Source organism: Hemicordylus capensis, chromosome 13 (assembly GCF_027244095.1).
Source record: "Hemicordylus capensis ecotype Gifberg chromosome 13, rHemCap1.1.pri, whole genome shotgun sequence".
In the NCBI taxonomy this organism is placed as follows: domain Eukaryota; kingdom Metazoa; phylum Chordata; class Lepidosauria; order Squamata; family Cordylidae; genus Hemicordylus; species Hemicordylus capensis.
The window spans coordinates 10,695,301-10,722,008 of NC_069669.1; the positions used below are offsets into that span (position 1 = coordinate 10,695,301).

At 47.9% G+C, this 26,708-nt stretch overlaps 1 protein-coding gene across 1 annotated transcript in view; it reads left to right on the top strand.

The window, feature by feature from the left end:
• Positions 1–1,324: 1,324 nt before the first annotated feature.
• The window catches only part of LOC128336582 (syntaxin-binding protein 4-like), a 46,349-nt gene continuing 20,965 nt past the window's right edge, over positions 1,325–26,708 (top strand). The window contains exons 1-11 of the mRNA XM_053276464.1: positions 1,325–1,371; positions 2,788–2,861; positions 12,923–13,018; positions 13,597–13,666; positions 14,920–14,994; positions 19,189–19,274; positions 20,648–20,774; positions 22,730–22,871; positions 24,171–24,277; positions 25,299–25,452; positions 25,823–25,895. Of these exons, the coding sequence (XP_053132439.1) occupies positions 1,325–1,371; positions 2,788–2,861; positions 12,923–13,018; positions 13,597–13,666; positions 14,920–14,994; positions 19,189–19,274; positions 20,648–20,774; positions 22,730–22,871; positions 24,171–24,277; positions 25,299–25,452; positions 25,823–25,895 (1,051 nt within the window). The remainder of the gene's footprint in view (positions 1,372–2,787; positions 2,862–12,922; positions 13,019–13,596; positions 13,667–14,919; positions 14,995–19,188; positions 19,275–20,647; positions 20,775–22,729; positions 22,872–24,170; positions 24,278–25,298; positions 25,453–25,822; positions 25,896–26,708) is intronic.

The window sequence follows — 26,708 nt, forward strand, 5'->3', positions numbered from 1 at the left end:
CCCGTTTTGATACTGTGATAGCGTACAATCTGGAAAGCGCAATGGCTTTGTCAGACTAAGGGCGGCTTCACACGATCTGCTGAAAGCAAGGAAAGGTCTGGATATAAATACGATAAATACTTATATACCGTTTTTCAACAGAAGTTCCCCAAGCGGTTTACATAAAGGTAAAGCATGCTGTCGAGTCGGTGTCGACTCCTAGAGACCACCAACCCTGTGGTTGTCTTTGGTAGTATACAGGAGGGGTTTACCCTTGTGGCGATGCAGCAGCGAGCCCTACAAACCTCCTCTCGGCGCTCGACACTGCTTGTGTGAAGCGCCTCCATGAGTGCAATGGGTTGTAGGGTCATTTCTCCTGCAGATTTCAGCTGGCCTGGGAGTGACCCCTCTCCCCACTCCAGTCTCTCCTGCCACATGGTGTTGCACAGGAAGAGAAAACTAGCCTGGGAATGGGAAGTAGACTGCAAGGTTTGCTCTAATCCAAAAGAAGGTCTGTATTTTCTAAGAGGAATCCGGCCCATTTTCTGAAGAAGTCCGAAGAAGTCCAACAAGGTTTAATATTAAGATAAATAGATGAATAACAGTAATTACTTTGCTTCTGTAAATGTTGAACATATAGCAGAATCCTCGCTCCTTTCTGAAGGGTTTTTTGCCAGCCCTTTCTTCCTTCAAACTAGCTAGAGTCAATCCTGGCAGCTAACTCTGGATTTCAAGAGTGCTGGTGTTTCTGGGAGTGGAAGAAGGCATGCTAATTCACCCTACCCTGAAAGGAGGGCTCCGTTTTTGTGAACTCTGTCGCAGGTGGAGAAAATTGGGGCATTTTGGCACATGCCACAATCAAGGATGGTTATTACAGTCAGGGAGTTTCCTGGGATTTCTGCCCTCCTGGGATAAATGGTGAGGATGTTTGACCTCGTTTGAGTGTTTTCCATCCTTCACCGCCTGTTTGCAGGCTAGAGATCACAATGAACAATAAAAAGCACATCAGGATAATTACTTTGCTGCTCTAATTATGCGTGAGCAGCGGTGGGTTGGGGGAAAGGGGAGGGGGTGAGGATTTATTTAAGTATAATTGAATTTTTACTCCCCAGTTTTCGGGGAAGTCATTCATGACAGGCCAACCCTGACTCCGTTTAGCCTTGCGTAAGCGCTAAGCTTAAGCGAGGAATGGTGTCCTCTGGATTTGTGCTGGTGTTTGGGGCAGAATTTACGTGCCCAAGGGCTGGTCATGTGACTCCCTTCCCTTCCCCACTGCTTTATTGTCTCTCGGACAAAGCAGAATGGTGTCACACTGGATTGGAACTGGGCATCTCCAGAAGGCAAGATGCCCGCCATCTCGGTCCTCTACAAAGGAGCCATCATAATTAGCAGGTAATGGCTCAGAGCAGACTTGAATGGAGCTTGAGGTTATGCTGGTGCATTGTTGGGCTGGATAGTTTGAGGGACAGGTGTGGGCATGAAATAGTGCAGCTGTTCTCCGGATCCTTGCTCTCTAGTCTTTGACTTTGGCAAACCACTGCCCTGTGTTGTTTTGCCTTGAGATAGTGTTAGTAGTGTGACTTGCTACCACTTATCACTCCTCAAGGTTGAGCTCCTTCTTCAGGGTCTCTGGAAGCTAAATCTCTGGGTGGGTGGGTGCATCTTCTCTTCAGTGCATGTGTACATAAATGCATGTGCAAAAAATCCAGAAGAATTTACTGCAGCTCAGTGGCAGAGCATCTGCTTTGCATGCAGAAGGTCCCAGGTTCAATCCCTGGCAGCATTTCCAGGTAGGGCTTGGAAGGACCCCTGTTTGAACCCCTGAAGAGTTGCTGCTAGTCAGTGTAGACAATACTGAGCTAGACAGACCAGGGGTCTGATTCAGCATAAGGCAGCTTCCTATGTTCCTGTGTTATGTACCCTGGAAATAAGGGTAAGGAGTACCTGTCACAGTACATCAGCTGTGATGCATGTCTGTGAGGAAACTTATGACATTCCAAACCAAAGGAGAGGAGAGCTAGTCTTGTGGTAGCAAACATGACCTGTCCCCTTAGCTAAACAGGGTCCACCCTGGTTGCATGTGAATGGGAGACATGATGTGTGAGCACTGGAAGAGATTCCCCTCCGAGGATGGAGCCGCTCTGGGAAGAGCATCTAGGTTCCAAGTTCCCTCCCTGGCAGCATCTCCAAGAGAGGGCTGAGAGAGACTCCTGCCCATAACCTTGGAAAGGCTGCTGCCAGTCTGGGTAGACATTACTGAGCTAGATGGACCAAGGGTCTGGCTCAGTATATGGCAGCTTCCTTTGTTCCTAAAGGTACAAAATCAGCAGTATCTGTGGAGGCTTGTGAAGCTATCATCAATACTCCTTTCATGTAGATGTAGTGGGCTTATGTGCAAACTAATTCATGTTTACAAAACGTATTCTTGTTTTCCGAAATCTTTGTTTATGTGGACTTTACAGTATATGTGGATTTTCTACAAGTTGATTTTTTTTAATTCAGTCATGCATAGTTGCAAATACCTTTGGATATATGGTTTATGTCTAACATCAGTTCTGCCTGTTATGGTGGGATATTAACTGTTGCTTTAATATAGTTGGGGTCTGTTTGTTCTATATTCACCTGGTATACAGATCTCAATACACATTGTGTTATTTGGGAGTTGTAGTCCAACAACATCTGGGGACTCCAGCTGGGAACCCTTGCCCTGGAGAGACTCTTGGCCTAATCCAGTATAGCACTTCATATGCTTAGCACTGAGACCCACTGTCCATAAAAGCATGCTTTCATCCTGGTTTCTGCTTTCAGGACACTAATGGGACCATATGGAATGGACCGGATTGTGCATTGCATTGACTTCTACGACTGCGCCAATGGACTGGGTGAGTTGTGCCATGTTTAGTGCCAAGACCACTGTGGTATGTGCAAATAATGGGACTGGGGAATCTTGAGCTCCTAAGGTTGCATCTGCCTTGCAACTACAGCATCTTGAGAAATCACTTCAAAAAGCTCCTCCAGCTGTAGCAGGTCCATCATTAGTTCATAATTTCCTCTCTCTCTCTCTCCCTCCCATTTTTTGGTAGTACTTTTCTAGGAATGTTGAATTTTCACAAGCTTGTGCTTGTGCATCGTGCTGCACTAAATATTCGGAGGAAACCCAGCATAACTGCCAGGGGTTGCTTTACTAGTGCTGTACATAAGAACAGCTCTGCTGGATCAGGCCCAAGGCCAATCAAGTCCAGCATCCTGTTTCACACAGTAGCCCACCAGATGCTTCTGGAAAGCCCACAAGCAAAAGGTTAAGGCATGCCCTCTCTCTTGCTGTTGCTTGCCTGCAACTGGTGTTTAGAAGCATAGTGCCTCCGCAGCTGGAGGTGGCCTTTAGCTACCAGACTGGTAGCCATTGATGGACCTGTCCTCCATGTAGTGTGTGGATTCTGTGATTCAGGTCTTGGACCCAAGTTCAGGATTTCTCCAATGGTAAGTGTGAGTCAAGATCACTTGTCCAGGAAATTGCCTGGTCCCAGAATTTATCAAGGAAGTTGGGGAGGGTCCCAATGCCGAAATTGAACCTCAAAGATACAGTAGAATTGTTGCTGTTGCTAAACTCAACTCATTTCCAGTGGATATTCTTCTTTGGGGCACTGATGAGGCGAAGCAGCCTCCTCCATTATCTCAGAGTAATTCCAAACTTTAGAGATAATACTCTAGAGATAATAATTTATTTATTTATTTTTTTTAAAAAAACCCACTTCTGGTGCATCTTGGAGTCTTCCTTTCCTATTTCCCCAAGTCCACTCGGCTTGTTCTCATCATCCTCATCTGGGTTTGAGCAGCAGCCTGCCAGGGTCTGAGAGCCAGATCCTGATCGGCAATTGTGTAACCCCTCCAAAAAGGACAGAGGTGGGGCGAGTGATGGTGTGGGAGCTGGAAGCCAGGTTAGATGGGGACACCCAACCCAGATTCTGTCTCCAGCATTTGACCGAGCATGGACAAAAAGCTGTCCTTGCCAGCTCCCGCCTCTCATCACTCTCCTCCTCCAACTTGTTCTTTGGGTTTACATGACCATGGGTTGGGAGCACACCCAGCTTTCTTACCTAGCTGAGGGTCATGGGAACCAGCCTAATGAGTGAAAACCCAGGAGGGCCTCTCAGATCTTTTAGGTAGGGAGGAGTCCCATGGATCTATCTATCCCAGGACTAGCAACGATAGAACCAACAGGTTCTTGGGGAAAGGTCTGGCCAGCTCTGCACCCCCCCCCCGCAAATACCTTTACCTGGAGATGCTGGGGGTTGAAGCTGGATCCTTATGTATGTGAAGCGTGTGCATTGCAAAGTCTGAGTTCTGACCCTGAGACATTGGCTCCATCTCATTGCTCACTGGGATCTCTCCATGGTCCTGTAGCAATAGCACTAGCAATAGCACTTACATTTATATACCGCTCTATAGCCGGAGCTCTCTAAGCGGTTTACAATGATTTAGCATATTGCCCCCAACATTCTGGGTACTCATTTTACCGACCTCGGAAGGATGGAAGGCTGAGTCAACCTTGAGCCCCTGGTCAGGATCGAACTTGTAACCTTCTGGTTACAGGGCGGCAGTTTTACCACTGCGCCACCAGTGTAGACCCCTGGAACGTAGGAAGCTGCCATATTCCAAGTCAGACCCTTGGTCCATCTAGCTCAGTATGGTCTACTCAGACTGCCATTGGCTTCTCCAAGGCTGCAGGCAGGAATCTCTCTCAGCCCTATCTTGGAGATGCCAAGGAGGGAACTTGGAACCTTCTGCATGCAAACATGAAGATGCTCTTCCCAGAGTGGCCCAGTCCTCTAAGGGGAATATCTTACAGTGCTCACATGTGTAGTCCCCCTTTCAGATGCAAAGCAGGGAAGGCCCTGCTTAGCAAAGGGGACAAGTCATGCTGGCTACCACAAGACTAGCCACCCAATAGCGCAGCGGGGAAGTAACTTGCCTAGCAAGCCAGAGGTTGCCGGTTCGTGTCCCCGCTGGTATGTTTTCCAGACCATGGGAAACACCTATATCGGGCAGCAGCGATACAGGAAGATGCTGAAAGGCCATCATCTCATACTGCATGGCAGGAGGCAATGGTCAACCCCTCCTGTATTCTACCAAAGACAACCACAGGGCTCTGTGGTCGCCAGGCGATGACACCGACCCGACTGCACAACTTTACTTTACCACAAGACCAGCTGTCCTCCCGCATTCTAGAGATCAATTCTTGTAAGGTGGCTGAATCAATGCCTGCTTCCCCCGGACATGTGTACAGAACTTCCAGCTTGAAAAGTGTGTGTGTGTGTGTGTGTGTGTGTGTGTGTGATTTAAGTCAGGGATTTGGCATGGGGCAGAGAATTACCCCCACCCCCAAGGCTGTTTTTGGAGCTCCCAATGTCATTTTCTTTTTTCATTCTGGAACTTCCACATCAGGTCCAAGTTGGGTGTCTCGGAGATCTCTACTGATCATGTAATTAGAAATCTGTCACACAGTGGAGGTGCCAGTTAAGCATTGTTTCTCTGAAAAGCTGAGATCCAATTATCCTCACCTTCATCTCCTCAGATCCAAGCTTAACTTGATTCACCTGCAGCCGATTTCTCACCCTGGGTGAGAAAAAGAGGCCAGAGAGTCTGGAAAGCAAAACAAACAGATTAAAGCCAATGTCACCAATCACTCTTTTCTTTAGCCGGGGATGTGGGGTGCTGTCTTGCTGCACATGGATGTAGTCCCAGGCAACATTCTGTGTGGAATCAGCAATGTGTGCTGCAGAGGGGGAAACATGCTGGTATAGAACACAGCATTCTGGCAATCTCAGCTTTCATTTTAAAAACAAGTTTCTAGTTCTTATGGCAGTGGATATAAATGTGAAAGTGGACAGGCAACCTTTGGTGGAATCTCCAATGCTATAGTGAACAAAGACAGCTTCACACATGCCAATTGCTGTAGGAAATGCAAGTCTTTTGCTGATTGGCTCTTACAGCAAACACGTAACATGTGAACACATAAGAACAGCCCTGCTGGATCAGGCCCAAGGAGGCCCATCTAGTCCAGCATCCTGTTTCTCACAGTGGCCCACCAGATGCCTCTGAGAAGCCCACAGGCAAGAGATGAAGGCATGCCCTCTCTCCTGTTACTGCTCTCCTGCAACTGGTATTGAGAGGTATCCTGCCTCTGGTAGCTGGAGATAGCCCACAGCCACCAGACTAGTAGCCATTGATAGGTCTGTTGTCCATGAATTTGCCCAAGCCCCATTTATTGACTGATTGACTGACTGACTGATTGATTATACCACTTTTCATTAAAATAATCTCAAGGTGGTTCACACAAAAGTTAAAACAAGACTATAAAAATTACACAATTAAAATATTAAACTAGAATATAAAAATTCTACACTGGCTGTCAATAGGTTTCCGGGCAACAAACAAGGTGCTGGTTATAACCTATAAAGCCCTAAATGGCTTGGGCCCTGGGTATTCATCATAATGAGTCCCACTGCCCATTGAGGTCATCTGGAGGTCTTCCTCCAGTTGCTGCCAGCTTGGCAGGTAGCCACACGGGGGCAGGCCTTCTCGGTTGCTGCCCCGAGATTGTGGAATGCGCTCCCTACTGAAATATGATCCTCCCCATCTCGGACAATTTTTAAAAAGCACTTGAAAACCCACCTCTTCACCCAAGCTTTTTCAGCTCTTTAAATTTTTAGGTGTAGATCTATGTTTGATTTTAAATTATCTAAATTAAATTATCTAATTTAAATTATCTAAATTGTTTTAAGTTTTTGTGTATGTTTTTAACTTGTTTTATGTTATTGTTAACCGCCCAGAGTTGAAAGTTTGGGGCAGTGAACAAATCAGATAGATAGAAAGAAGATAAAAAATACAGATCTGATTTAAAAGTTGTTTGTTTTTTTAACCCAAGCACAATATAACCATTAAAAAATACAGCAGCAATAGAAAGAATCGTATAAAAGTCTGGGTAAAAAGCCAAGATTTCACATGCTTAAGAGGAAAAAAAAGGCATCCAAGCCAGTGCCCATCACCTTTTAAAGATATCTTGGCTAGTGGCTATCACCTCATCCCGTGGCAGGGAGTTCCATAGGTTAATTATGCAACGTACGACAAGGTACTTCTTTTTGTCCGTCCTGAATTTCCTGGCCATCAGCTCCATGGGATGACCCCTGTTTCTAGTGTCCTGAGAGAGGGAGGGGAAAAAAATATCTATCCACTACGCAGTATATATGTAGATCCAACTATTCTTGCGAAAATGTATATACTTTTATATATTTATATTTATTTATATAATATTTAAATGTTTATATTTACTCTCAAAAAAGATGAAAAAAGTAAATAAAGATGGCTCCCTGTCCCCAACGGGCTTGCAATCGAAATAGAAGCACAAGGGAGACACTAGGAATAATCCGTGAGAGGGACACTGTGCTGGGGTTGGATAGGGCCAGTCGGTCTCCCCCTGCTAAAGACAAGAGAGCCACCACTTTCAAAGGTGCCTCTTTGCTCAGTTAATAGGGATGTGTGTATATTTATTTATTCATTCTTAGATATGTATACCTATACATCTCTATTTTATTATTCATTAAAATAAGCTCAAGGCAGTTTACAATAAATGTAAACACAATACGAAACTGTCGAACAGTTAAAACAATACATATATTAAACTGGAATGATGTGGGGTGGGAAGCAAATCTATTTTACAAGTTTTCTTTTGTTCTCATAACAGTTACCCCGGCTCTTTCAGTCTAGTATTTAAATGGGTGCTGTTTAGCAGCTGCCTTGATTTGAAAGACAGGGCATACAGCACAGCCATTTGAGAAGTCCCTTTGCTTTGGACTGGCGGGGACAGCTTTCAGGCAGCACCTGGGCATTCAGCTTCCAGCATTTCAGTGGGGCTGATTCCTGGGCAAAAGGGTCTCTCCACTGCCATGCGGGATGGTTGCAGTGGACAGATGCTCCTTGGAGGAGATGGCCGCCTTCTCTCGTGTTGACACATCTATTTGTGTCTCGGATTGAGAGCAGGGAAAAGTCTGGTTCTGTTGGCTCTTGCTGGTCGATTTGTTAATTAAATCCAGCCGTCTTAATCCCACTGGCCTCAGCCCAGGCTCCAAGAAACGAGGCGTAATGAGCTGGGCGTAAATCGCATCTTTGCCTTTTCCCTGCCTGGCAGGACAAGGAGCACCTCCCTGGGGAAAGGCTTTCTGGTGGTCCTTGGGTGGGGCCAGCAGGGTTGGAACTGACCCTCGCAGTGGCCCCCGAGTGAAGAGGAGAGCAGGTCTTGTGGTGGCCGGCATGGCTTGTCCCCTTAGCTAAGCAGGGTCTGCCCTGGTTGCATATGAATGGGAGACTAGAAGTATCAGCTCTGTAAGATCTTCCCTTTAGGGGATGTAGCAGCTCTGGGAAGAGCAGAAGGTTCCAAGTTCCCTCCGTGGCAGCATCTCCAAGATAAAGCTGAGAGAGACTCCTGCCTGCAACCTTGGAGAAGCTGCTGCCAGTCTGTGAAGACAATACTGAGCTAGCTAGACCAATGGTCTGACTCAGCATATGGCAGCTTCCTTTGTTCCTATGAGTATTCCCTACATCCCTGAGCAATGAAAGGTTCCAGGAGCAGCACTGCCTGGGTCTGGTTTCCTTTGGAAGAGAGAGCCTTTATGGGACCTGGTTCAAGAAAACCACTTGGCTCTGTGGCCGCCAGGAGTCGACACCAACTCGAGGGCACAACTTTACTTTACTTAAAAAAAAAATATTACAATATACAAGCAGGGCATGTGGAAGCAAAGGGACACTCCTGGCAAGGCAGCAGATGGGCCATCTCTACATCTTATCACCAGAGAGACCCTGCACCCTCCCGGAATCTTAGCTCGGAGGTAGAGCATCTGCTTTGCATGCAGAAGGTCCCAGGTTCAGTTCCTGGCAGCATCTCCAAGTAGGGCTGGGAGAGACGCCTGCCTGAAACCATGAAAGAAGCCACTGCTGTTGGAATAGCCAGAACTTCCAGCTGAGCAAAGAGGCACCTTTCAAAAAGTGGCGATTCTCTTGAGTGAACACGGGGAGAGCAACTGACCCCATCCAACCCCAGCACAGCATCCCTCCAGTGGCTGCTGCTGGGGGTCTACTTTTTTTTTTTAACCAGGCCTGCTCAACTTCAGCCCTCCTGCAAATGTTGGTCTGCAACTCCTATAATCCCTGTCTATTGGCCGCTGGGGCTGGGGCTTATGGGAGTTGTAGTCCAAAAATAGCCAGAGGGGGCCAAAGTTGAGCAGGCCTGTTTTCGACTGTACCCTTTGAGGACAGGGAACCATCTGATTTACTTATTATGTATTTTTCTATGTGAACCACTTTGAGAACTTTGGTTGGAAAGCTGGAAATAAATATTCATAGTCGTGGTCCTACTGACCAATGGTTTGACTCCCTATGTTCCGATGCACATTTGTATGCTCCTACCAAGGCTTGCAAGGGACATAGCAGTCCCAAAGTGCTGCTCTGAGGGAAGCAGCAAGGGGCATGTTGCTGCCCAACTGATGCCTCCATCATTTGCTGCCGAAGGCAAACTGCCCCACCTCGCCTCATGAAAAGGCCGTCTCTGCATGTTTGTAATATGTTAGCATCATTTGGAATTCATATTTAGCTTTGCTAAATCATTCTGAAGGCACTGAATAATTCAGAGTTCTTCACTGCAAGGCCCAGGGGGCCAGAGGCAGCCACCATCAACCTTAAGCACGGCTTCCAGGCGGATTGTTTATTCAGCTTTTGTGAAGCTTTGGCCGAAGTGGAATTCTCTGTGTAGTTCCCCTGCAACCATGTGGAGGTGACCATTCCCATTGTACAGTAGGGATTTGCAAATGTGTTTGAAACCAAACCGGTTCAAAGTCAAACTGGTTCAGTTCGAAGGCTTGGGGTCGAGCCAAACCACCCCCGGTTTGCTTGACCCCAGACCAAACCAATCCCTCCGGTCCGTTCAGGGGGTGGGGTTCACGAATGGGAAAAATTTTAGAATTTTTTTTTTTAAACTTACCCTCTCCATGGGGATTCTCCTGCATGATCCAGGCCATGCAGAGGCCCATTGCTCAGGCGTGGCGGCCTCCAAAATGGCCACCGCACTGGTGTGGAGAAGGCTGAAGAATGGCCGAACGGGCTGGTTTTGGAAGCAAGGGAGGCTGGCAGGGGAAGGGGAACCTCCATGGACTCCCCACCCTGCCTTGGAGGACACCCCCCCCCCAGAGAGAGAGAGAGAGAGAGAGAGAGAGAGAGAGAGAGAGAGAGAGAGAGAGTAATTTTTAAAAAATCTAATTTTCCCCCCATTCGTGAACCTCCCCAGACCAAACCGGACTGGAGGAGCGGGGGTAAGGGGGTGCCAGACCAAACTGGCCCAGTCCGGTTCGAGTCCAGTTCAGACTTGAACCGAACTGGACGAGCCAGTTCTGTGCACACCCCTCTTGTGCAGTCCTGCACTTTGCTTGACACTGTGGGGCTCCCTGAAGGGAAACGGAGCCTTCTTGAGCCCCTGCCCCATCTTGGAAGGTGTGCACGGCGTGCTGGGAACTGGGGCCTCTCCCAGAGCCTCTCTCCACGAGCTCTGCAGAGAGAGCTCCTTGCCTCTTAAAGAGCCCGCCAGGGCACCCTGTAAGAGGGATTCCCAGACATTGTTGACTACAACTCCCATAACCCCCAGTCAAAGGCCAATGCAGCTGGGGATGCTGGGAGTTGTAGTCAGCAACATCTGGGAATCTCTGTTACAGGGCCCTCCTGGCCCTGCAAGGAGGATGGCACAGTGTGAAATGGCTCTCCTAGTGAAGGGTTTTTGCCACATGGCCCCCCACTTGAAAAAATAGTGAAGATCACTGGCTGTAGACAAAGAGCTCGCTGTACTGATAGTGTGCTGCCTGTGTTGTCCCTGATACACGGTCCCGTTCTGGATCTCGCCGCCTGGTCCTATTTAAACAAGGGGGGAAAGTGTATCAGGTCTGATACCACAAATTATTATCACATGGTTTGTCTCGAAGATTTAAGTTCCGAAGTGAGATGTGTCCACGCTCACAAATTCAGCTAGTAGAATTCAGACGTGGGATTCCAAAAGGCAGATTTGCCCATGTTCAAAAAATTCCACAAGTTGAGTTCAAAACCTGAAATGTCTGTCAGATTCTGAACCCATCTGTGCAGAAGTTTGTTCCCACATTAGGACCGGTGTTCATAAATCAGCCGCTAGAGGGCATTGATGTGACAGATGCTTGGATCTTTGAGCAGATTCTCTTTATTGCTTCTGTTAAATCAAACAATTGTACTGAGTCACTTGTATGTCTTTAATGAGGATGAGATGTGAGTTTCCAATAGGATAGCGTGACAAGGAGGTCAGAAGGACCGAGAAACAGTTTTAATAAGGGATTGATGCTGGGTTTTTTCAAAATTGTGTTTTTCTTGTACATCTTTAACTGTAGCTTAGTGGTAGAGTATCTGCTTTGCATACAGAACATCCCTGGTTTGATCCCTGGCAGCATCTGCAAGTGGTGCTGGGAGAAGCTCCTGCCTGAAACCTTGGAGAAGCTGCTGCCAGTCAGTGTAGACAATACTGAGCTAGATGGAACACAGGTCTGACTCGGTAAAAGGCAGCTTCCTATTTTCCTGAGTTATTTAGGGATGGAGCCATTGCTCAGTCTGCTTTTCATGAAAAAGGTCCCAGGTTCACTCCAGTATTCCTTCTAACAGGGATTCCCAGATGTTGTTGACTACAGCTCCCAGAATTCCCAAGCAAAAGCCATTGCAGCTGGGGATTCTGGGAGCTGAGTCAACAGCATCTGGGAATCCCTGTTAGAAGGGACACTAGACACAAGTTTGAGAATACCTGCACTAACCTATATCAGATCCTCAGCAAGAGGCCCTGTGCTCCAAGGTGACTTCAGGTCTCAACACAGTCTTTCTTTGTCTTGGCTTCTCTGCTTACACTTTCTTTACATCCGCCTATGTCTTGCCTCAGTCGCTCTCCTTAGCTTTGGGGTCCATTCTTTCAAGCTTGGCTGGCTTTCTAGATTCCAGAGCAATCTCTGTCTCATTAAGGGACACTGAGCACTCTCCTGCTGAGGCAAAGACCAGGGAAATCCCAGACCTTGGAGAGCTCCCAGGGCAGCAAGTCAGGACCACGGACAGAGCTGATCAGGAGACTTCAGAGCTGGGTATGGCAACCCAAAGGGGATGTTGCTCCAGTGGTGTTTCTCAGTGGACTACTGTTGGCCTTGGTCTTTTAAAGGGACCTTGCTGGATTTTGCAGCCACCTACCCTGACAGTGCTGGGGGGCTTCCATCATGGCTGGGAAGTCCTTGGAAAATTCTTCTGAAGCAAAGGATGTTGGTTGGGTTGAGTATGCAGGTCTTGCAGAAGGTAGTGATTGGGGTTCTTCTGGTTCATCCAGTGTGGGGGTTCCCAGTGTCAGAACATCACCAGGTGTCTGGGTCAAGGGTGTCTCCCAATTCTTCCCAGACACTCTGACTCATTCCGTACTTGAGGGACTCCAGGGTCCAGCATCATGACAGGTAGATGCCACAGACTATTAGCCAGGAATCTGCCACACAAAAGAAATGGCCAGCCAAAAGCCATTATGCTGTGCATACCCCAAATAACCAGGCTCTTTAGCCCACTTTGGGCCAAACTGCACAGGACATGTAAGGTCTGATGGGCTGAAATTTTCTTTCATCAATTATTGATTGATTGATCATATTGTTATACAGCCTGATATGCATATCTCTAGGTGGTGTGATAATAGTGGTAGGGGGCCTTGTTCCAGATCCAGATTGTTGTGTGAGAAGAGGGGGCTTTACTTTCTTTTAAATGTCAATGCATACAATTGCATAGCCACTGGGCCAGTTCTCACAAATGCAAAGTGGGTCAGGGAAGTGTCCGTCATTCCTAGTAACATCACTGTTTCTCTTCCTAGGTATTAAGGTGATTGGGGGTATTAAAGAATTCACAGGAGAGGAATATGGGGTTTATGTCAAGAGAATCTTACCCGGAGGTGTTGCTTATGCTGACGGTGAGTTGTCCATTTACATTTCTGGCCTGATGGTTCAGGGATGCGGGCACTGTAGTGAGGATTGTGACTGGATACAAGAGGAGGCTGTGTGGTTCAGTGGGCAGAATGCTGGGCTTGGATGTGGGAAACCGAGGGAGACATTACTGCTCAGGGTCCAGCTTACGAACGGGAAGGCAAGCTGCCAAAATCTGTGAAGGTGGAGCATAGTCTAGGCAAAGAAGCCTAGATCTGCAGGAGCACTGCCCAGAAGCAGGAGCTATGCAGAAGCAAAAGCTCACCCTCAGTCCGAAGGTCTGGATCAGCAGGAGCGCTGTCCATTAGGACCTAGGCTAACAGTCGTGTGAACAGCCTTAATACAAATTAACGGTCACTCATAGTACTTGTCCAAGGAAGATGGGGTCATGCAGGCCTGTTGTTTTTGGACTACAACTCCCACAATCCCCAGCCCCAGTGGCCAATAGCCAGGGATTATGGGAGCTGTAGGCCAACATCTGCAGGAGGGCTGGAGTTGAACAGCCCCGGGGTAGCGCATTGCTTTATCTGCACTTGTGTGATGCTTGTGTTGCTATTTTCTTTAGGCCGCTTACAGCCAGGAGACCAGATCTTGGAAGTGAATGGTGATAGTCTGATCGGAGTTACAAGCGAGAGGTATGGCTTCTGAAACAGACCTCTGAGGGGTTTTTTTTCCGGCTTAATTTTATTCTGGGACCTGCCCCAAGAGACAGTCTATAAGTGGCTACCTTCTGATGACAGTTGAGGGGGTTTCTCTGTGTTTATACTGGTGAAGTTCTGGTTTGCATCTGGGATTTCCCCAGGAAGGGTGGCAGTCTTGGGAGGGATGAGATCTTTTGGGAGCAGACTGAAATCTGGATCCATGCAAGGTCAAGGGTGAGGTCTACATGGACTAGCCACTCCAAGGCAATTGCCAAGAGCAGTGGATGTGTGACAGCTGGGAATTCCTGTTACAGGGAACACCGCCTAGGCAGCCAGAGGTTCCCAGGAACCAGACATGTGGCAGATTGTGTGAAGCTGTCCATAGTGTGGATTCAAGCAAGGGTTCTCAAACGAGGCCCCCCCAGATGTTGCTGAACTACAACTCCCATCATGCCCCAGCCCCAATGGCCAAAGGCCAACAGTGATGGGAGTTGTAGGTGATGGGAGTTTGAGAACCCCGATGTCTGGTGATTGGCAAAGCACGGCCAGGAAGCAGGACTTGGGGGTGTGGCTATGCAGATGAAGGGGTGGGGCTCTGCAGATAAGAGCCGGCTCTGTCCTCAGTGACTGGGGCTGCCAGAGGTGCAGAGCAGGCTTAGCTCCTGCCCTTTTGAGTTACAGGACATTCAGGGGAGGCCTGAGCTGGGTGCACGCTTTGCATGCTGAAGGTCTCGAGTTCTGTTTCTGACCTCTCCAGTTAAGACATCACAGGTAGCCAGGCTGGAAAAGATCTCCAGCTGAAACCTTGGAGGCCCGCTGCCCACCCGAGCAGACAATACAGGGCAAGCTTGACCAAAGGTCTGACTCAGCACAAGGCTGCTTCATAAGTCTTCAGACCCCACCTGTCATAATGGCAGCCATTTGGTACAGCAGGCCTGCTCAGCTTCAGCGCTCCTGCAGATGTTGGCCTACACCTCCCATGATCTCTGGCTATGGGCCATTGGGGATTATGGGAGTTGTAGTCCCAAAACAGCTGGGGTGGGGGCAAAGTTGAGCAGGCCTGTGCTTCAGTGATATCATAATCAGTCCTAATAGTAATTGGCGCTGAGACCCCTCAGGGAGTGAAGCTTTTGAGCTTTTCTCCAGCATCATAATTCTTCATTGATTTAATATGTGGCGTTTTGATCTGCACTATCCTCTCCTATCCCACATCTCATGGTCTGTTCTCTTTCCTGACTTCCCCACAGAGCTGTGGATATTCTCAGGACAGCTTCTGCCACCAGCCACATGCGCCTTCTTATTGCCCGAGATGATGATGCCCGGTGAGGATTTTGATTTATTGCATTTGGGGAATGGGTGATTGTGGGTGGGAGGTGGTGGTGGGTGTCTAACTTTTAATGACTTCCTCAATTGCTTTTAAATGCATGGTTTCAATGAAGGGCTGGACTTCACTTTACCTTCTGGCTGTTTTGCTAGCCTCTCCCAAACATGTGAGCCTCCATGGACAGATGCAGTATACCTCTGAATACCAGATGTGGAGGAAAACCAGAGGGAGGACTAGTGCCTTCATGTTTTGCTTGTGGGTGACCTGGAAGTATCTGACCGGTTTCACTGCTAGAAACAGGATGCTAGACCAGGGATTCTTAACACTGAACCCCCAGACATTATTGGATTTCAACTCCCATGATCCCCAGTGGCCTTTAGTTGGGATTATGGGAGCTGAAGTCCAATAATATCTGGGGACCCAACATTGAGAATCCCTGTGCTAGGCAAAGTGAATGTTGAGGCCTAGGCCAGGAGTTTTCAAACTTGGGAGTTCTCAAGGACTTCTCAAACTTGGGTCCCCAGATGCTGTTGGACTTCAGCCCCCATAATCCCTTTGGCCATTGTGGCTGGGGATTATGGAAGTTGAAGTCCAACAACATCTGGGGACCCAAGTTTGAGAACTCCTGACCAGGGAGATTCCCCCTTTGCCTTGGTCCATTTCCATGATGTAAATCATGTACTGAAGCTGCTATTCGGCCCTCTTGGGTGGGGGTGGGCGAGAGAGACCATACAAAGTAGAGATACCAGACAGGCACCTGTCTTTTTATCCCCTCAAGGCTCAAGGCAATTTTAAGGGGAGTCAATTTAGATCAGGACAATGGCATGGTGTGTGGGGGGATGACGCACAGGTTAAATACTTACTTTCCCAGCACAGCTACCCCACTCCAAATCGGATGTAATCCTGGTTAGCGATCCTGGTTAAATGCTGGTTAACCGCAGTAATTAAACTGGGATAGTCCAGGCATTCTGAGTTCTCATGACATCTTCCACGGGAGCATACAGGGCTTGCCAATCGCAGCCATCTCTTTCACTGCTAACATTGCAAGAAGACGACACAGCCTTAATTAGGTTTTCATGGCACATTGCTATGGACTGACTGGGTCAAAGGATTTTGCGAAATAGCGCCTGGATATTCCGTAAGCTTGCAAAAACTTTGCCGCAATTGATCTAGTCTCATGACCGGGTTTCCCTGTTCCACGTTACCCAGACACCTCTTCATAGCTACTAAACGCCACCTTTTAAACAGCAGTGTACTGTTGCAAATATCAAGAGACTTCCTTGCCCTGCGGAAATGGAGAGACCCAGAGCGTGCAGGGCACAGAGAAGGCAGCCCAACTTCGAGGGATGTTCATGGACACCCTTCGCTTGCTGTTGCTGAGTCAATCTGCAAAAGGTTATCCAAAGGGTTGCTGGCCTGTAATCTATTTTTTGCTTGTTTGAAGATTTGCAGAGATTTCACTCCCATAATCATCTCATGGAATATTTAATACACCAATTCATATCTCCAAGATTAAGGAGGAGGGGAGAGAAAGAGAGAGGGAGGGCACAAGAGAGACTGTGGTCCCTCTGGATTGCCCTTGTTGTTTATTTTATTTTAGTTATCCCTTATTATCTTCCTGCCATGTCCTTGAGCCCGGAGGAGTAATCATCCTCTGATCCACTCTGGGGTCAGGGGTGCGCACTGACGCAGATGTGGTGACCGGGGCTGGTGATGGGCCCAGAGCCTCTCCCCATCTCTTTGGAAGTCAGCTGTTGAGCTCCGTAAATGACTCAGCCAATCAGGGACAAACAGCCGCAGCCCTGGCCAATCCGTGCTCAGCCTGCTTTCTGTTGAGGTCTCCAGGGCATGGCCAGAAGTTCACGCTGCAAATGCGATTCTAATCATATCAAAGCTTATTGCCCAGGTGCCATCAGTCAGGATGTCTGGGACTCCATGCCGACCGCATATTTCAGCAGGGGGCGAATAACACCTTGGGGGTCATGGCTGATTTCTGTATGCATACTCGCCTACTCTAGGGCACCCTGGTTTCTTGCCTTGTCTGGTTCTGAGAGGTTGAGAGAAGGAGAGCTGGTCTGGTGGTAGAAAGCATGACTTGTCCCCTTAGCTAAGCAGGGTCCATCCTGGTTGCATGTGAATGGGAGTCTGGAAGTGTGAGCACTGTAAGATATTCCCCTAAGGGGATCGAGCCGCTCTGAGAAGAGCAAAAGGTCCCACCCAAAACACCCAAAGGGGGAAGGATTTTTGCAGTTATAGTTTGTTTATGATGATATTTAAATATTATATATGTTTAAGTGATTGCATTGGGCTACAAGGAGTTTGATTTTTAAAAAAATTCAAATTAATGCCACTGGTGAAGATGACATCATCGTCAAAACGTATCTGGCTTGTGGTAAAGGATGACTAAGAATCCGCTTGGGCTATATTATGAAATGTCAAGTTTCATCTAATTGTTCATATAGTACATGGCAAAGGATTGTGATGAGCTCATAGTTTTCGTTGGAGAAACATCCTTTGGGACTCTTAAGAATTTACAGCAAAAAAGGACTTTTAAATTCATTCATATATTTTAGTGTATGGCTTTGATTTTCATAATTAGCAGTGGATCTTTTAAATCGGATATATGTGGGGCATTTGGGATGTATTTATGGCCACATGTGACATATCTTTCTGAGTAGTGGATTAATATTAGTAGTGGATTAATATTAGATTGTGGGTCAACATTACTCTATGATATTATATATATTCTTGATAAAAATGTGATTATTATGCAGATTGAGGTTATATTGGGGTTCTCCCTCCTCCATCACATTCCTAGGACCACATAGGTAGATGTCCAGGGCCCAAGACCAATGGAGCCCCATCAAGGCCATTGGTAAAAGCTCCAGTCAAGGGCACCATCTGGTTTTTGCTTTCCTTAAAACCAAATGAGACTTGTAGCAATTATGAATACGATGATGAATATTTAAATACTGCTTTTCAACAGAAATTCCCAAAGTAGTTTACACAGATATAATCAATCAATCAATCAATCAATCAAATAAATAAAATGGCTCCCTGTCCCCAAAGGGCTCACAATCTAAAAAAGAAACATAAGAGAGACACCAGCAGCAGCCACTGGAGAGGTCTGCTTGCCCACCCAGTGGGGCAGAGGATGCCCATGTGGATGGCACATGACCGAGGCCATCAGCGCCCCTTCCTGCTTGATGCCCTAAGCAACTGCCTAGTTCGCCAAGTGGACGGGCTGATCCTAGTAGGCTTCTAAATGTCATGAAATGTGACGCTGGACAACACAGTTATGTGTGCACAGACAAAGACAACACAGAGATGTGTGTTGTAGCAGTGCTTCTCTGTGTGTATTACACTCATGCAGCATTATGCATTTCTAACATTTCCTTTTAAAAAGGAAAAGATTTAAATGATTTAAACAAAAAAACAAAAAAACTTGCATGTAGATTGACTTCTTTCTATTAGTCATCATTTGGAAGGAGGAATTGTGAGGGGTGTGTGTGTGTGTTTTCTATATGCACATCTGCCTTCTACTTCTTGCTGATGAAAGATTGGTCTCCTGTCCACAAGCTCCAAAACCCTGCCCTGCGAGGTTATATTGGATGAGCCCTTTGAACTGCTCCTATATGTTTGTGATTTCTTATGAGTGCCATGTGGTGTAGTGGTTAGAGTGGTTAGTGTGTTTGGCTATGTGTGGGGAGATCCACACCTGAATCACTGCACAGACTGTGAATTTCAGTGGATGGCATTTGACAACCATTATGGCCCCTGCCCAGCCTATTTCACAGGGTTTCTTGTGAGGATAAAATGGGCAGAGAGAACTAGGTACTCCCTAGAGGAAGGGTAGGATAAAGATATAAACATGATATTTCTGATTTTAGATACTAGTGAATTTAGGCAGTAGTGTATAGACTAACAGGATTCAAAGGACAGAATGTGTCAACATAGTTGTCTTAAAGATTTTTCAAGTTAGAAGGTTTAGGGCTGTTGTTGTTTTAAATGCCCTATAAAAGCTAATTTTAGGAAGAAAGAAAATTGAAATGTAGATCTTTGAAGATTTGTGGTTTTGAAAGAAGGTCTTGAAGACCTCTGAAGATCTGTGGTTTTGAAATACCGAAGATGTTTCAAATTGGTGTGAATTTGTTTGGCAGCAGTCTTGAACAGTATTCTCTTTGTCTTGCAGGAGAGAATTCTCTGAGCTACTGGAAAAATTTGGATCTCATAGCAACACCGGTTCTGCACGCAGTTCACCTGTTCTCCACGGTGGGGGTGAGTCATGGGATGCCAAGACTTAATGCACGCAGCTCCGGTACTTCATATCGGGCACCCCTCTGTGGGATACGATCTGCCCCCTCCAAATTATCAGTCCCAGAGATGAATCACCATCCATGAGCACTCTCCATGAGGACCACCCTCCCCTCCCTTCTCAGAATAATATTCTGGCACTAGTCTGCCTGGATGGATGCTCCCCAGCCTCATTGGTGCCTACAACTCCCATAATCCCTGGCTATTGGCTACTGTGGCTAGGGATTATGGGAGCTGTAGTCCCAAAACAGCTGGGGCCCCTAAATTGAGTAGTCCTGTCCTATCGCCTGGGAGTTCTCCACACAGCAGGCTTTACCATAAATTTTCTATGAGCCTTTACTGAGAACTCAGTTATCCTCAAAACCCGATGGAAAAAGTGGATTTTGTTACCTTGGATATGAATCAGGCTGCATTTTAACATGCAGTGAAAAACACAAATTGTGTCTGGAATGCTCCCTGATAGCTTGCAGGGACTTTGGGGCAAATCTGCCCAATATGTGAATGCACCCCCTCCATTCCAGAGGAGATGTGAGCAAAAGGGCTTTTTTAAAAATTTTAATGTTTTCTGACATCTTGTATTTTACAAACATCTTTCCCATTCCATGCCCCCCCCCCCCGCTGCCCTGCCCCTGAGCCCTTCCCTTCCTGATTCAGCGCTGGTTAGGGAGAGATGAGAAAAGAAAGAAGAGATGGAAAGAGAAAGAGGGAGAAGGAGAGCAGAAGGGGAGGGAAAGGAGAGGAGAAGGGATACTCACCGTTGCACCAGTAGATGTGGGTAGATCAGAGGGGTTTTTATTCTAAAAAGTTCAAGGAAGTTGTCCCAGATTTCTGACCATTTATCTGATTTATTTACTTCTTTGAGGGCCCATTTTTCATGTGCCGCTAACTCAAGCAGGTCATGCACCCAATCCTCACTCTTAGGGGGATTGGGAGATTTCCATTGCCTCAATATTAATATCTCGGCTACCAGTAACCTCCTCCATAGCCATTGTTTAGAACTGGATTTTGGTCCCAAGTTGGTTGGGATATACCCCACCACTACATGCAGATCCTTCAGAGCAAGAGATGAAAAACCTCTCGGAGGATGTTCTCCACACAGTCCTGGGAGCTCTCCAAGTCCTGATCACCCCCTGGGAGCTATCCTTGGTCCTGTTCCTCTGACAGTTTCCTCTGCCCTGAACTGATAGGAAACTGTCAAGGGAGCAGAACCGAGGCTAGCTGACCTTGGACTACTGAACTCCATCCAACTACTACCTGGAACAGGATCAAAACATGTTGTTGACCAGGGATATCTCTTGTTCATCTCCAAACAGTGTCCTTGTCTTTGTTCTCTCTAGGCAGGTACTTGGAGAGCACATCCTCAGGGTCTTCCTCTCGATCCCAAAGTCCTTTGCTGCTGAGCCCGGCAAATTCCCACGGGCCACTGATCGGAAATCCAGGACATTCCCCACACCCAACCTCACAGTGAGTATTTCATTAACACAGATTGTCAGCCATTAATTGAAATCTGCACTTCAGTGTTACAGTTATGAGACAGGCTACTCCAGTCACTGACTTATATCCAGACTAAACTTGTCTCATTAATTTCATTAGGACTGCTTAATGCGTTTGTTGATCTGGATGCAAACCAGGCCATGACTGGAGAAGCCCGTCTCGTTAACTGTAACATTTAAGTGTGTGTGTATGTATACACATAAAAACATAAATGTAAGCATTACAGTTAGAGAGACAGTTACCGACTCACATCCATAGTAAGTTGGTCCGGTGGCGCTCTTACCCCTGGACTTCGGGGCTGAGGTCCAGGGCCTCCACACTCCCCGTGGGGCCCCCAAATCCTCTTCTGGATGGTGCGGTCAACGCTGGCCTCCATTGTGCTGGGTGGTCGAGTGTGATTCGGAACTGTGCTGGGTGTGTTTAGAGATGGGGTGGGGGGAGTGGAGAAAGAAAAATGTGGGATGGGGATATGTGAAGTTGCATGTTGAAATGTTTCTGCTACTGCATATTTGCATAAATATACCCCATGTGTTAAGAATACTGTGTTTGTTACTCTGTGTGTGTGTGTGTGTGTGTGTGTGTGTGTGTGTGTGTGTGTAGGGGGATGATGCTTAACTTGCAGCATGAGGGGGGGCCTCCAGCGCGGGGGCGGGGTGTCTCCAAAGGCCTTTAGGTCCAGGCTCCAAAATTACCTAAGTACACCTCTGAGTTGGTCATAAGCTGTCCTATTGACACTAATGGGGCAAGTTAACTTGCCTGATTAATTTCAATGGGAGTACTGTGAATTCTGAAGCCTGTCAATCAGTCTGAGGGGAGGGGTGTGCTGAGTGTCAGCATATAGCCATCCAATCGAGATCAGAAGAGGAGGGTCTTCACCCTCCTCCCTCCCCCTTCTGTAGTGGACACAGCGCTGAGGACATGCCATCTTCAAGCTGGGAATCTCCAGTCAGGGAACAAATAGCGTAGCTGCAGCATAGGCAGGCAGGACAGCTCTGAGTAAGTAACCCCAGGGAGCCCTTCAAGTACCCCAAGGGGTATTAGTACCCCCTTTTGGGAACAGCTGATCTAAGTAAGGAGAGGAGAGGAGAGCTGTTCTTATGAGGACAGTGAGTTCAGTGAGGAGAGCTGGTCTGGTGGCAGCAAGCATGACTTGTCCCCTTAGCTAAGCAGGGTCTGCCCTGGTTGCATATGAATGGGAGACTTAATGTGTGAGCACTGGAAGTTATTCCCCTCAGGGGATGGAGCCGCTCTGGATAGAGCACTTGCATGCAAAAGGTTCCAAGTTCCCTCCCTGGCGGCATCTCCAAGATAGGACTGTGAGAGATCCCTGCCTGCAACCTTGGAGGAGAAGCCGCTGCCAGTCTGTGAAGACAATACTGAGCTAGATAGACCACTGGTCTGACTCAGTATATGGCAGCTTCCTGTGTTCCTATGTAAGTGGTGCAGTCTAGGAATAGCTCAACCACATGCTTTTTCTGCAAGACTGAACTGGTCTGTGGATTAATTGTGGGAGTAGCATGCAACAGGAGATGTGCAAGGTCCTACTTTTTGGCTGTGGCAAGGATGGGCTTGATGATTCTTTCCTTCTCACAAGGCTGTGACAGGCTACAAGTCAACCAGGCAGATGTATGAAGACATTGCAGGTCCGTACGTCCCTTAGAAACGATTTGCTGATTGCTGTGGCACATAGCTTGAAGCGTCAGGCTCAGGGATAGTAAACCTCTGCACGCCTGATATTGGGGACAAACAACATGTGCTCATCCCACAGCCGCCTGGCTCGACGGTGTTGGAAAGAGGATGCAGCACAAGATGGAGCCTTAATTTGATCCAGCAGGGCTCTTCGCATATCAGATCTACTACCCTTGGGGTTCCCAACCTTGGGTTAGGTTCCCAAGTGACTAACCTACTGTCCTCTTCCTCTGCAGCTGCTCCATTGAATCTGGGATCCAGAGCATCTCAATCGCAAAATCCGCTGGCTTGGGGCTGACCATCGGCGGAGGGGCCAACAAGCCAGATGGGCCCATGGTTTACGTCCAGGAGCTGCAGCCAGAAGGTGACTGCTACAGGGTGAGCCGCACATCTCAGTTCATATTGTTCCACCCTCAAGGGCAGGTGGAGAGAGACTGACTTCTCAATCTATCATCAATATCCGTTGAAGTTTAGAGGTATTAGGGGAAGAGAGCTGGTCTTGTGGTAGCAGCTCGCAACAGGGAAACAATAAATGTAACAGAAAATGTAACACACTAAAACAAATAAAACACCATGCAGAATTAAAAGCAATTTTTAAAATCCACTTAAATCTAAAAACCTACCAGACTGTAGTGAAACACATTAAAAGGTCTCTCTAAACAAGTCAGTTTTAAGATCCTTTTTTAAAACCCTCAGGGAGGGAGAATGGTGAAGCTCTTCTGGGAGGGCAATGCAGAGCCGAGGGGCCATAACTGAAAAGGCCCTGTCTCTTGTTCCTGTCAAGCAAATTTCAATTAATGACAGGGCTGTAAGCAGGGCGTAGCGCATGGACAGTGCAAGCCATGGATCTTAGATTCCACTGTCAGAACTGAAAAGACTTCCCCTCTCCCCACAACATACCACTGCTTACAATTATGCGTAATGCCACACCGTGAGGCTGTTCTCAAGCACAGGCAAAACCAGGCTAATGAAGCCAAGCCTGGTCTTGCCCGCGTGTGAGAACCGCCAGGATCATGCCTGATCCCAGTGGGGCCTCAGCGGCAAACTTGCCAAGCCAGCCACCCTCCTAAACGGGGTCAAGCGAACATGTTCTCTCTTAAACCCATTTTGCTGATCATCTGCAGCCACCTAATGGTGCAGCGGGGAAATGACTTGACTAGCAAGCCAGAGGTTGCCAGTTCGAATCCCCACTTGTATGTTTCCCAGACTATGGGAAATACCTATATAAGGCAGCCGTGATATAGGAAGATGCTGAAAGGCATCATCTCATACTGCGCAGGAGATGGCAATGGTCAACCCCTCCTGTATTCTACCAAGGAAAACCACAGGGCTCTGTGGTCACCAGAAGTCAACACCAACTTGACGGCACAACTTTACTGTTACCTGCCAGCCCCGGCTGCTTGTTGCCAGGGCTGGGAGAATGTGGGGCTCCCCAACCTGCACTGCATACTCACACAGTTCATGATGGGAGTTCCAGGGGCCTCCTGGCCCCCAAACCTCCTGGCTGCCAGTAGCAGCTGGCAAATGTCTGGGAAAGCAATCCACTCTCCTAGCAAGAAGGCCATGATCATCTGTGAGGGAGGTAAATGTCTTAAAGCTCCCTCCCTTGCAGCGTGGAGCCCTTTCTCCATGTTTGTGAGCAAGGGCTCAGTTTCTCCCCCCACTCCACTCCTGCAGGATGGGCGTCTCCGACCAGGTGACCAACTGATTGCCATCAATAAAGACTCCTTGGTGGGTGCCACGCATGAAGAGGCCAAAAGGATACTTGCAAAAACAAAATTCAGGTAAGGAGACCTCTTACAGAATTGGGAAACCACTACTCCACCTATTTGGAAAGTCTGTGAGGTTGGTGTTTGTAAAAATTAGTTAACTGATGTAATGTCTATTAAGGGACCAGGGAGAAGCATCTGTCTTGCTTTGGCTTGTCACTGTTAAGAAGCTTCCATACTGAACCACATGGTAAAATTAAGTATCTCAGCTGAAATGGAACTGGAGTGTTGAGGAACACTGATGATGAATGGAACCAGAACTAAACCCAGAGTTTAATTAACTAAAGCAGAGGCGGAGCCACCAATGAGCAACAGGGTTCAAAGAACCTGGGCCACCAATGAAAAGGGCCGCTGGAGCCCCTGTTGCGTGTGACATCACAGACAAAGGGGGCATGGCCTGATCACCAGAGGGCCCTCCCCATTCCTCCCATTTCCAGCCAGTGCTTGCTGGCTGGCCGTGTTTATTTCTCTTCCTCTCCCTTGTTGGAGAGGAGAGATCGGGAGAGCTCGCATGGGCTCTATGGCGACTGGGCCACACCTCTTTTGTGTGTGACGATTTGCACATTTGGGCATGACTGGGAAATCACGTGCATGGGGCATCACTGATGGGGCTGCCGGCAGGGCTGGAAAACTGACTCTGCCATTGAACCAGAGTGAATCTGGTTTCAATTCTGTACAGCAAGGCCTCCGAGTTTTGGGTCCCCAGACGCCGGTTTACTGACTCCCATAATCTTCAACCACTGAGGATGATAGGAGTTCGAGTCCAACAACCAAAGTTCAGAATCCCTGCTGAATGACACCTAACTCGCTCCTGGTTCTGTATGGACGTTTAGTCCTAATCAGTGTTCCCTCTAACAGGGATTCCCAGAGGTTGTTGAGTACAACTCCCAGCATCCCCAGCTGCAACAGCCTTTGCTTGGGGATTATGGGAGTTGTAGTCAACAACCTCTGGGAATCCCTGTTAGAGGGAACACTGGACCTCATCTCCTCTCATCTTGCATCCTCATCCTAACAAACTGCTTTGGCTATTTTTCAGGCATGAAGGAAACACTGAAGTGGCCTTTATACCCGGGAGGGGACGGCTGCATCCTGTACTCTCTGCTCACAACAGCATCCATTCCTCACCCACCAAGGCCATGGGGAACGGCCTGGGCTCCTGCAGGCTCAAAGTCCACGTGAGGTCCCCCGAGGTAAGGTTGCCGGTTGAGATGCACCCACAAGATCCCACCTGGAATGTTTTTCATTTCTCATGGGATTCCCACCTTTAAGACCTTGGCTATCATCTGTCTGGATTTGTTTGGGGGAAATGGCGGCCAGGCCAGTATGGGCCTGCATGTCGTCTCCCTCTCCTTGGTGGGGATGACGCTTTTAATAGGTGTACCCTCCATTTTTAAATGGACGCCTTGCTGTTGATAGGTGGTCTCTTCCCATGTGCTCTCCCGTGATCTCCTGTAACAGTCGGGAGAACAGGAGGGTCATAGAAGGGATGAGTGGTGCCTGGTAGCTTTGGAAAACGGCTATTTCCTGCAACTCTTTCACAGAAGGGATTTTCTTTTCCAGAGCAGACACGATGGTCCCTTTCCTGTGCCTTCACCGTCACCAGATATCTGCCCACCAGAGCTAACCATTTCTGGTAAGGAGACTCCCTTGTCTTGAATTCTGGTGGGTTGTTGGCATGTCCCGGCCCATGATTTCTTGCTCTTCCTAGCCCCTTGAGGTCAGCCCCGAGGGAATGATCCAGTGCATCAGATCAGCTGCTTCCATAAATCCCTCCAGGGGTACCCACAGTGCTCTTTCTCTCTGTGTTTGCATTAAGACCGCCTGAGATACCAAAATTGGCATATTGGACAGTCCTAGCAGTGGGTCAGTGAAAACTGGCTAGGTGAGGAGGAGGTGGAGGTGGAGGTGGAGGAGGAGGAGGAGGAGGAGGAGGAGGAGGAGGAGTTCAGATGCCCTATTTATTATTTTGGCCTCCCTTCATCAGGGGTCACTCTCAAACTACGCCAGCCCCCCTGCATGGCAGAAACTCGTGCAGAAGTGACTGGAGGGGTCAAGGGATTAGTCATGGGATAGAGAACCTCACCCCACTGGCCATGGCTCTCGAGGTCACTGGTTCAGTCATGGCTTAGAAGTGAAAGCCAGTGTTTGTTTGCAGTCGACAGGCACTCACCTGGCTGTTGTGAATCAAGCCAAGGTTCAGAGCAGAGTTTGGGGCAGCAGCTACATGTGTCTCCCTGGCCAATGGCCTGCATCGATGGCTGGAGTGCAGGCCTGCCTTGGAGACCAATCTGAGATTCTCCAGCTGCTGCTGAACTACAACTCCCATCATCCCCCGTCACCACACATTTTAGGTGATGGGGCTGTAGCTCAGTGGTAGAGCATCTGGGTGCATGGAGAAGGTTCCAGGTTCAATCCCTGGCAGCATCTCCAGATTGGATTGGGAGAG